Here is an 11671-nt window from a genome sequence, read left to right as displayed (position 1 = left end):
TGACCCTGCAGCTCAAAACGCTGGTCTGGTCCTTGTTCAAGGCTTGATCAACAGCCACAGTGGGAAAACCTTCCACTGAATTCAGGGGACTTTAGATGACTTTAAAGTAGCAAAATGAGATCTCAGTCGGAAGCAAGCGCTGTTCAGCTGAGCACTCATTCTCCATTTCCCGGAGACATGTGGACACTGACACTGACTTTGCTAGACTTGTGATCAAGGAGAAGACCCTTAAGGGGGGGGCTAGTTCTTGTTACTAATGTTGTCGAAACTCATTATTTTTTCTTCTCTTCCAATTTTAGGGGATTCTGCTTTCTCTGGACTGTATTATGTTTTACCTGGTTCCTGGGATTCACACAGGGAAATTCTGAAAGCAAAATGAGATCTCAGTCGGAAGCAAGCGCTGTTCAGCTGAGCACTCATTCTCCATTTCCCGGAGACATGTGGACACTGACACTGACTTTGCTAGACTTGTGATCAAGGAGAAGACCCTTAAGGGGGGGGCTAGTTCTTGTTACTAATGTTGTCGAAACTCATTATTTTTTCTTCTCTTCCAATTTTAGGGGATTCTGCTTTCTCTGGACTGTATTATGTTTTACCTGGTTCCTGGGATTCACACAGGGAAATTCTGAAGGTAAATTACACTTTTTTTTCCTCTCCTCTTTCAACCACAGTAAAAACCAAGTGCTTTGGTATCAGTTTAGGACCATCATTTAATAATGTCTGAGCCTAGTGCACAGAATTAGATGCATTTATTGCTGGTTGTTGCAGTACTGATGATATAGATGACGCAGTTAACAGCTGGCAAAAGAACCGGTTTTTTACAGGTGATTATGTGCCCCACAGGATTTTCAGAAGTGCCTGTCTGTCTGGTGGAACTGGTGGGAGCGAGGCATTTTGTCTAAAATGTCACTGGCATCTACCTGAGCTTGCTAGGACTTAACTGCTTTTAGAAAGTGCCCCTTGAGGCTGGGGCATTAAGGAATTAAGTGTCTCTGGCAGACAGGTTTTTCCTTGACTTGAATGCAACCCAGTCATGCCTCTGCAGGCACAAAGGATGTTACACATATAGAAATGATGTGAGTTCTAAAAGTAAAAGCAAATTTAAGGAAGAAAAATCCCACGGGGGGGTTAATAGTAGAACGGCTATGTCTGGTTCAGTCCCTGTGCTGCAGGGGAGAGATCATACACCTTCACCCTGTCTTTACCCCCCTTCTCCAGGCATCACCTCCCTAGTGCTGCTGTAAACAGGACAAAAGGTTGGCGCACAATAATCAATGACAACACAAGAGGAGACAGAAAGTTTCAGAGTCAAAAGGAAAAATAATTTCTTTTACAGTTGATAGTGGGAGCTGAGCATCTCTGCAACATCTGTTTGTAAAGGAGCCATCTCCTCTTTGAAATAGCAACACCCCTTCCACCTGGATGCTTTACACGGGTATATGCTGGAACTGAACAGCTTCCTCTGCAATCAGCAGACAACAATAAGTGGACTAGCAGGCTCCAGGGCTCTCCTCCTAGTCTCTAAAACATGAAGGAAAAATAGAAAGTTGGTCAATGCTCAACTGTAAGCCAGCCCATGGAGCACTTTTTACAGGGGAGGGGGGGAAAGACCCATCCCTGCCATCAGCAATTTTGAAAAATGTAATATTTTCCAAATTCTGCTTCAATGCGAAAGAGGTGAACATCTGGCTAAATTACTTAGTCAAGCAGTTTTCAGAGCAAGTTTTATGTCAGCTCGTAAAGAAGCAGAACAAATACTGAGTCTTGGCGTCTCTCTTTTCAAGTAGATTTTAATATGCTGTTTAGATTCATCTCTATCCATCATTTTACTCCCATGATAATTATGGGATGGTGCCATGTCTTTTGATTGTTACCATCAATCTAAAGGAAAATCTTTCGCTTTGCTCTTATTGCATTACCTTACTGTGGTAGATAACTCCCCTCTGAGATGTACTCTCTGTGATAAAAGAATTTTAAAAATCTTGCATGCTTTCCCCACAGTCAGAGATAGGCTCTTCTTTGGGGTACCAGAAAGTAAAAACTTCCAAGGAAGCAAAGGCTGTAAGGAAACACTGGTGACCTGAGACTGTATTATCAGTCAGGATTTTCAAACATGAGATTTACAAAAGCAGTAAGAGCTTGTTCATAGATCTGTGTGAGGATGAAATTAAGCCAACGCCGTGGGCTTTTGAAAACGCTATAGTTATTACTATAAGGCTTAGGGGTATTCCTGCACACTGGAAAATGAGGGAGCGCAGAGGATGGTTTTTCCGTAAGTGTTACAAATCCAAAAGATCATGAGGTTAGTGAGTTCATCTGATGTTGCACTGACTAAGGGTCTGGGCGGTGACTTTTGGAAATGTAGCATTTATTCAACCCAATTTTAGCTGTGGGCATCACATCTTAGCTGCTGGAATCTAGGAAGCTGCAAGTTATTTCTCTCCTGCCTTTTGGCTGCTTTTTCTTATAAAGCTTTTTGTGTGGGGAAAGCGGGAAGGAAAGAAAAAGATGGGAAGGAGAGCAATAAAACATTTTATCCCCTCTTTCAGAGGTGATCATGTGGTTGTTTAGGAATCCCTGTGCATCTCACTTCACGCACAGAGTCTGCTAGAAATTTTTTTTTTCCCAGTTGCTCAAATTTTGCTACAGGAATGTTGCAACTAGCTTCAAGGCACCTGGGACCAGGCAGCTCTAAGTGAATGTTTTTTTAAATAATGTGTTTTGATGGAAAAATGTACAGAGGAAAAAAATTGAAGGGGAAAAATTGCTCTGCTAAACTTGGAGCTACTTAAGGAAGCCAAAATTACCTTGCATTTTGTGTTGGTTGATGTCATCCCATCATCCCAGGGGACGTGCCCCACCAGCCCGGGGCAGTCGGCATGGGATGGAGAGGCAGACGGGTTGGGTCCACAGGAGTCCTGAGCTGTGTGCCTGGACCTGGTACTGGAAAATCCACATACATGTCCTGCATGAGGTCTCTTTTAATCAGGTTTTGCGTAGGCATCTAGAATTTGGCTCTACCTTAGTGGGTTCTGAGGGAAAGGAGTGGTTGGGTTGTGCTTTTTTTTTTTTCCTTTTTCTTAAGCACTGTTGGATGCAGTTGCTAACGAGGCAGTTGGATTGGTATTGCAAACAGCAGCGGCATCCTCTGAGCAGGGAAAGGTCCTTACGTCTTTGCAGAGCCGTTACCAAATGAATAGCTCCCGGAGTGTTAAGCACCTCTGCCTAGTAGAGACGCACCACTGTCTGTCTCTGGGAGAGAACCTAAAAATACATGTAGAAGTTGGAAGCTGGAGTCTAGCTCCTAGTTTAAGTGGTAAATTTATTTCCTTAGGGCTAAATCCTGATGCCTTTGAAGTCTGTGGCAAAGGTCCCACTTGACTTCACTAAAGCCAGGCTTTGGCCTTTACTTCATGGGCTCTGGAGATTATCCAGTATGAAGATATGGCTGCGATTCCTCCCTTCAGTGCAGAGAGGGGAAGGCTCTACCTTTGCTATGCTGAGGAACAACCCTGCTGGGCAATATGGCAGAAAAAGAGGGGAGGACCGAGGATTTCGTAGTATGGGAGAAGTACCATTATTAACACTGGCACACGCTGCGCAGTAAATTATCCCCTCTGCATAGAGTGCGAAAACTTCCATCCCCTTTCACATCTGACGCATCTTCTCCAGGGTAGTCTCTGCTAGAAAATGAGTCAAGCTGTCTGAAATAAGGGAGGTGGGAATAAAGCTGAGCTCAGACAAAGTAAATATTGATTGACTTGTTCTTACATACAAAAGTGGCCAAGGTTTTTGCCAAAGTCAAGGAACAGAGGTTTTCTCATTATTCTCTTCCCTTCCTGGCCAGCAACATTACAGGCCTCAGACTGGCTTGAGTCTACAACCCTTCTGGCCAACACTGAGGTTCTCTTTTAAGTGCTAGTTCTCCAAATATTGGGTATTGTGCTGAATATGTAATAGTTAAGGGTGAAAGAGGCCAAATTGCAAGGCCCCTTTAGAGAAGGAGCTCGTCTTTTTTTTGGACAACCTTTGATTTACTTTTCCTTTTAATCTAGTAAAGCTGCAATCCCATGGTGTTAGCTGACATGCGGCCACCATTGGCACTGCCGTTATTTCTGATTGTTAAATTCTTACCTTGCAAGATCAGCATTTGGATTATACAGCCCAGGCTAGTTTCCCCAAAGAGCACTTAAATACGAGAGTTAGCCGGTCGTCAAGTAATGGGATTGCATTTGGGCAGGCAATAGAGGAGGAAATAGTTATCCTAGCTCATTTTCAACAGTGGTAGCGTCATGGTAATCATTACAGCCTCGTCTTTATAGAATCATAGAATAATTTGGGCTGGAAGGGACCTTTAGAGGTCATCTAGTCCAACCCCCCTGTGGTGAGCAGGGACATCTCCAACTAGATAAGGTTGCTCAGAGCCCCATCCAGCCTGACCTTGAATGCCTCCCGGGATGGGGCTTCCACCACCTCTCTGGGCAACCTGTGCCAGAGCTTCACCACCCTCATTGTAAAAAATTGTTTCCTTATATCAAGTCTAAATCTACCCTCTTTTAGTTTAAAACCATTACCCCTTGTCCTGTCACAGCAGACCCTGCTAAAAAGTCTGTCCCCATCTCTCATATAGGCCCCCTTCAGGTATTGGAAGGCCACAATGAGGTCACCCCGAAACCTTCTCTTCTCCAGGCTGAACAACCCCAACTCTCTCAGCCTGTCTTCATAGGAGAGGTGCTCCAGCCCTCGGATCATTTTTGTTGCCCTCCTCTGGACCTTCTCCCACAGGTCCATGTCTCTCCTGTGCTGAGGGCTCCAGAGCTGGATGCAATACTCCAGGTGGGGTCTCACCAGATATCTGTCTATACCATGTAGGTAACATCTTTTATCAGACCAAATGATCAAGCTGGAGTAAAAGAACAAGCTTTTGGGTGCCTGAGCACCTTTTTCAGGTCTGGGCACATTTACCTTTGCAGCTTTTCTCAGGTAGACCTCAGCATCTTCCTGGTTAAGTAGTTCAGCTGAGACTGCCGCCAGCTGGCTCCAGTTTGGGTTGCTGTTGCCTGCTAATCTGCCGTGGACTCTGAGCCGTGCATGACTCCTGTTAGACCTTGGGGCCAGAAACCAGAGGATTCTGCTTGTCTGTCCATTGCAGACTTCTCCTGGAGTTGGTGGAGAAAGTTACCTCTGGACATCAATCCCTCTCATCCTGTTTTGAACAAGGCACCCAGCTCCTCGGTGGCAAATGCTGGAGGCGAGTCTTACCTCTGCTGCTCAGTGGCAGCCATAGCTAATTTCTCAGCCCTTAACAAACAAAGTCTGGTTCCTCTAACCTATTAAAATAATTTAAGGCTGTAAGATGATCCTCTGGGAAAAAGTACTGCTGTTGAGAACCTTAAGTGGTTCAGTGAAATCTAGGTGCAATTTTTTCGTGCTGGGAGGCACCTTTGCTTCCCTAAACTCTCCAGAGTCTCAAAGATCAAAAGCTGCTTCTTACTAATTTGGAGAGAGACAGATACAAGGCTTTTGCTCCCTTTGAAAGTTCTGTTGCTTGCCTTCTGGGGATATAAAATTTTGCAATCCCAAGTCAGTCTGTTGCTCGAATTCCTCTCCAGCTGTGTGGTCAGTACTCAATTAAATCCCAGAGAAGTGGACTATTGGTGCTCAGTGGGAAATTTCCTTGTAGTGAGGTCAGCTCCCTCCAGAACATCTGGAGCTGGTCCCTGGTGGGAGAGGATAGCTAGCCAGATGCCCCGTGGCACTGATGCATTTTGGGAATTGTTGGTAACCAAGTTGAGCATGCACTTGCTCCTCACACAACGTGCAGAAGACCTATGTCCTCTCCGCTCTGATTATTCAAATGTATATATGTGAGAGGATGATTGGAGTTTACTGCATCCTGTTACCTTTTTGCATGGACCGATTTGACCTCTCCGTACCCATCCAGCCCTTGCGTTGCCCAACACCTCACATTTTCTTTCTTCTTCCGTTTCAGATGTGGATGTTCTTCAAAGACTGGGCCTGTCAGGGAAAAGGCCATCGAGCGGATGGTCCTCATCACGTACAGTTCCTCAAGGAGTTATTCCTTTCAAATCAGGGGTCATCTTCACTCAGCGAGCACGTGTTGAAGCACCAGCCAGCACCATCCTCCCCGCAGGCTCCAGCACTGACCTGCTCCTAGTGCTGAGCCTCTGCTCCCACCGCATCAACAATGCTTTTCTCTTTGCTGTCAAGAGCAAAAAGAAAAAACTGCAGCTGGGGGTCCAGTTTGTGCCTGGAAAGATCATAGTATATGTGGGCCACAAGCGCTCTGTATATTTTGATTACAATGTCCACGATGGCCAGTGGCACAATATGGCCATCGATATCCGTGGCCAGACAGTCACTTTATTTACTTCTTGTGGGAAGCGCAGAGTACATGCGGATTTGCATTTTAAAAAGGACGAGGCATTGGATCCACGTGGATCTTTCCTCTTTGGGAAGATAAACCAGCACTCCGTGCAGTTTGAAGGAGCCATCTGCCAGTTTGATATTTATCCTTCTGCCAAGGCAGCTCATCATTACTGTAAATACCTGAAAAAACAGTGCAGGCAAGCAGATACCTACCGGCCAAACCTGCCCCCCCTCATCCCTCTCCTGCCCAGGGATCCCAGTGCCTCCCCGAGTACCCCACAGCATACGGAGCCCTCGCTGCAGGGTCTGAAAAACCTGACCACTGCTGCCCCACCCTTGGAGTTTGGCAGGGTCACCGCACCCCTCAAGTCTCGGGGTTCAGCTGCAACAACCATCACATTGGTATCATCCCCACCATCCCTGCCACGGCTGACAACCAAAGCCACGAAGGTCACAGTGGCCCCATCTCCTGTTCCATCGAGTACTGAAACACAGCCACCCACCCGTTCACTCCCTCGGGGGACGGTGACGACCCTCAGGGCGTCTCGGCCCACTCCCAGCACGCGCATGGAGAAAACTTCCCTTCCCGCTGCCAAAAAGACCCCACCGACAAGCCAGAGCCCTGCCACGGCCAGCAGGAAGGAGTCTGAGCAAGAGACCAAAAAGAAGATTAACCAAAAACCCACCGTTGAGCCCTCTGAAGCAGCCAGTACTGTAAAGCCAATGAGGAGGATGACTGATAACACAACCAGCAATGTTCACTTTGTCACCCTAAAGCAAACCCCGCTGAACCCAAGCAATGGGCCCGTTCCAAAGAAGCACGTGCCGTCCCCCACCAGGAAAGCAGACCCTAGTAACGTCCCTCTGGTGTACACCAAACCACCCCCGGGGTCTGCCCGTCCTGTCTCCAGGGCCAGGACGCAGGCTTTCAACCTCACAACTCCAGCTGCGACTGATGGCTATCAAATCTTTGACCCCCTCGGACCCACTCCTTTTCCATTTTTACTGGGATATCCAGGAATGAAAGGAGAGAGAGGACCTCAGGTAAGTTCAGGCTCTTAATGTAAACTATTTGTGGTCACAGCTGAGCTAAATGGTTGGCAGACCTTAACCTACAAGGGTTTCTGTAAAGCTTAGCAGAGTGTGATAACTCAAAATAGTAGCCAAACACTATTACATTTCTGATTATCACAATTTTGGCATATATATCAGTGTAAATGTGAGTGCTCTGTGATGGTGGATGCCCCTTTAAAGTGTTTGATTAAATTTGCTGCTTAATGTTAGACTTAAGGAAAAAAAAAAATTTCAAAATCCCACCTTCCTCCTTACAAGTTGCTGGTTAAAATTTTGATGGCCAGGTTAGGGCTGTTTTCCATACCCCTGGTTTTTCTCAAGGCCAAGAAGGCAGAACTGTCTGTCACCTTCCAAAGAAAACCCAGGTGCCTCAAAAACATGCCACAAATTAACTATTTCTTAACACTGGTTATTCATTTGTTTTGTACCTGAAATTCACCCTTCCAGAAAAGTGCCCTGTTTCAGCAAATGCAAGTACAGAGCTTGCTTCAGGATTTATTTTTGTTAAACAAACTCCCCTCTATTTTTATGGTATAAGTTACTTTTTTTTTTCTTATAGCATGCATTTAAAACGTGCAAAGAGTTTCCTTTATAAATTTAACTACTGCATTCCACACACAATAACCACTCTCAGGGTGTATATCTTGGCCATCGTAAAAGTATACACACATTCTGTAATGCTAAAAGCAGTCAGGCCACACTAATCATCCGCTAGCTTTTTTTTTTCTTTTTTTCCCAAATGCAAGAATGCAAACAGGATCTTTAAACTGGCCAGCTTCTAGGAGGATTTGGTGTTCCAACCCAAGCCTTTTGCTCTATCGTGCGTACGAGACAGGGGTTGTACATGTAACATAAGTTTCTCCCAGACAGAGTCTTTGGTTGCCAAGTTCCAGCCTAAAGCAAATTTTTACAGCTGACTTCTTAAAATAGTGAAAGAAAGATTTACAATGGAAATATTGAGACTGGCTTCAGGAACACGATCGACAGCACTTGTGTCTGCAGATGTGCTGCTCGTTGTTGCAAGTAACACCTGAAGTGAAACAGTTGTGTTTCCCTAAGCCCTCAATGGCTTGTGTACCTTCCAGGTTTGCATTGCCTGCCTGTCCCATTTCAAAGCCGTGCGATGACCTCTCCTCTCATCATTTGAGGGGGGAGTCACTGGGGGGTGTTTTGTTGGAAGGTTCCCATCGCTGGGAGAGATGAAGGTGCAGGGGCAGGCAGCCCTGCGCTCCTGCCGGACGTTACAGGCACGCATCCCTGATGTCATCTTTGTACTTGGAGAAGTTTTGCTAAATCCCTGAGTAGACAGAATGAGCTTCAGCGATTGTATCTTTGGGCAGTCTTCTGTGTTTCGTGGAGAGTGGTTTCAGGCAGATTTCCAAGAGGAGAAATTCAGCAATTGTGAACTTCTCTTAAAACACTCCTTACCTGTAAGGGGTAAATCTGAGCCCAGTGAAATCCTGACCTTTTCTACCTTCTTGCCCTGCGAGTGTCACGGGGGTGACCAAGCTCCAAGCCCTCACTTCCCTCTGCAATGTAAAGAGCTTGTTATTGAACTGGAGTGGAAAATCCCTCTCAGCTTGTGAATCATAGCAAAGAAACGGATTCAGGCTGTGAAGCGCTGAGGGAAGAGATGGCAGGATTTTTCCATCCTGTCTGAGAACAACTGGAGTCCTGAATTGAGGGAAAGGAGAACATTTTAAGGCTCTGTCTGGCCTTATCCTCTTTGACTGCTGGAAACAAAGTCGGCACTTTGGGAGGGAAAGGTTATGGCTTGGCTGGAGCTGGCTGCTGTGCAGTGCTCGATAGCTCCAGTGACTCACTCGGAGATCTTGTACCATATTTTGTTGGATGTCTCTGACGTGGGAAGAGAAAGAGGAGAAAAGACCGGAATGGGGATGACATGTTGAGAAATTAATGTAGCACTTCTATGGCCAGACGAGCATGTTTCAGAGCAAGCGCTGATAAATGCTCTGTGCTTGAGTAATTACCTGGCGCCGTCCTCGTGTTGTTGGGCAGAGGTTTCTGATGAGGTCAGCACAGCCCTTCCTGCGCTGCTGTGTGATATCACAGCCCAGCGCTTTCCCTGGACGGGGCAGGTTATGGGCTGGGAATGTCATTCACAGAGTCTGGCAGACGGGTGGAAGGATAAGATGACTAGTTTTCCCAGTTTTGTTGCATGATACAAGGTCTCTTGAAGAAGACTGTCGTTCTGAGCAGAGAAGTCTGTATGGGAAACTACTTCCTACCTTTTCAGCAAGAATTGGGGCCACCTTGGCAATGATTTATGGGCAGAGGCAGGCTGGCAGCCAGCAGCCCTCTACGCGTTCAGTTTCTGCTTAGAAAGGGCCATCCTTCATCCTGATCATCCCAAAATCAGGATGTGAATGACAGCCGCGGTGCTAGGCAGTGATGACTCCGGCACTGTGGTCTCTGTGCAGTTCTAGCTTTGTGAATGCTACCAAAATAACTGTGGTATAATCTTAGCTGTGCAGGAGGGCCTCATCCCTACAATTGAGGGAGGTGTCCACGTGCTTAGAGTGCAAGCAAGGGGCTAAAAGGATTTGCTCACCTAGCAATAAAAGGCAGCACCCTCCGTAGACGAATCTGTCCCGAAAGACCACCACGGTGCTGCGCAATAGGAAGTGTAGACGCTGCATCCCACATGCAACTAGTGATAGAGCATTAATTCTTCAGGAATGTTGGGTTTGCTGGGTGGCTAGAGGAGGGAGGATAATATGTTCTTAAAAAAGAAAAATTTCTTGGGAACCATTAATAACCACAAGCATTTGGGATCTCGGCTCTACATTTCTTTTGGAGGGGGGAAATAGCAAAAAAACCACCCAAACATCATGCTAAGTCAGTAATGCAGCACTGACTCAGCAGCTGGCAAAGGTCCCTCTGAATCATCCCAACGGCTGCCCGCAGCACCTCTGCCGAGCTTCGCTCGAGGTCTCCCGTCCTTGCGCGGGGCCAAGTGGGCCTTTGCTCAGCTTGCAGAGCAGTGTGACCCCAGCACATGGCTGAAAGTAGCTTGGACACTGACAAAAGAAAAAATACATAATGAAAAACAGTAGTTTTTTGCCAGGATGTCAAGCCCTCGAACCCTTGTAAGGCTGTGATGTGATAGGCGTTTGAATCCTTTGGTGGATGGGGTATCATTTGCTTGTCTGTACCAGCAGCAGGTTTGGCGGGGAGATGCAGGGGGCTGTAGCCCCCTCCCCTGCCCATCAGCACCATGGCTGGGATGTGCACACTCTGTGTCATGTGGTAAAGCTGTAGCAAACCCCTTGCCCTGGCGCAGATGGGGTCTAGCTGGGCTGTCCACAGTGTACCCCAAATTGGACCTTTCTCCTCCTATATAACAAGACTGTAACTCCATAGCTTTTTGACCTCTACAAACAAAAATAACCCCCATATTGACTCTTTTGACAAGTGTCTGAGAGTTATTTTTAGAGCAAGAAAACCATACCTGATGCCGAGCGTGCAGAGGAGCGGGCTGAGTTCACTAAGAGGCTGTGGAAGCACCAAGTAATGCAAGAGGACCAGGGAGGGAGGCAGGGTGTTTCAAACGAGTCCCCGAGTATCCAAGTGGGAAGAGTCCACGGGCGGCTGCGCCAGCAACCTCTGGTTCCCATCGGCATGGAACGGGGCATGGCCAGGAGCCCCGGGTTCGAACCCCGATGGCAGCAGCCCCAGCCCAGGCGGAGGTGTGGCGTTACCCTGGCAGGCAGCCTTCTTTCAAAGGCAGATGTGTTTCTGAGCGCGTCCCCGGTCTAGACTGCTCCAGCTGCCATCTTCTGCACGAGCAGTTTGTCTTGGAGCGCAGCTCCTTTCATAAAGAAGCAATCCTTGCCAATTCAATCAGTGGTTGGGGAGAGAGAGGTGATTGGGAACGCTGATAAAATATGAAGTGCCTATTTCCAGTCCTTGTACCAGAAAAGGCTGCTCAAGCTGACAGTCTATGATAAATTACAGAACACACAATGTGTTTGAATGTCTCTTAATGAGTGAGTCATATTAATAAAAAAAAAAAAAACTACCAGAGATCACACGCTTTGTATAGTACATGGGAAAAGTTTTAGCCTCGCTCACACAGTTGGATGACAATTTTTCACTAATTTGACCAGAACTATCCCCAAAGGGAAATCTTCTTGCAGGCAAATGACTAAGCATCAGAGAGCTCTATTTGTGTAAAGCAAAGTTC

At 46.7% G+C, this 11671-nt stretch overlaps 1 protein-coding gene across 1 annotated transcript in view; it reads left to right on the top strand.

Annotated features, from left to right (window-relative positions):
* Positions 1-560: 560 nt before the first annotated feature.
* Positions 561-11671, top strand: part of COL27A1 (collagen, type XXVII, alpha 1) — a gene marked incomplete at its 5' end in the record, with an annotated part of 152405 nt that continues 141294 nt past the window's right edge. The window contains 2 exons of the mRNA XM_009702324.1: positions 561-631; positions 5993-7434. Of these exons, the coding sequence (XP_009700626.1) occupies positions 561-631; positions 5993-7434 (1513 nt within the window). The remainder of the gene's footprint in view (positions 632-5992; positions 7435-11671) is intronic.

The sequence above is a fragment of the Cariama cristata genome, unplaced genomic scaffold (genome assembly GCF_000690535.1).
Source record: "Cariama cristata isolate BGI_N322 unplaced genomic scaffold, ASM69053v1 scaffold376, whole genome shotgun sequence".
In the NCBI taxonomy this organism is placed as follows: domain Eukaryota; kingdom Metazoa; phylum Chordata; class Aves; order Cariamiformes; family Cariamidae; genus Cariama; species Cariama cristata.
Note: the sequence above shows the minus strand (reverse complement) of the source record. Positions and strands in the feature narration are given on the sequence as shown.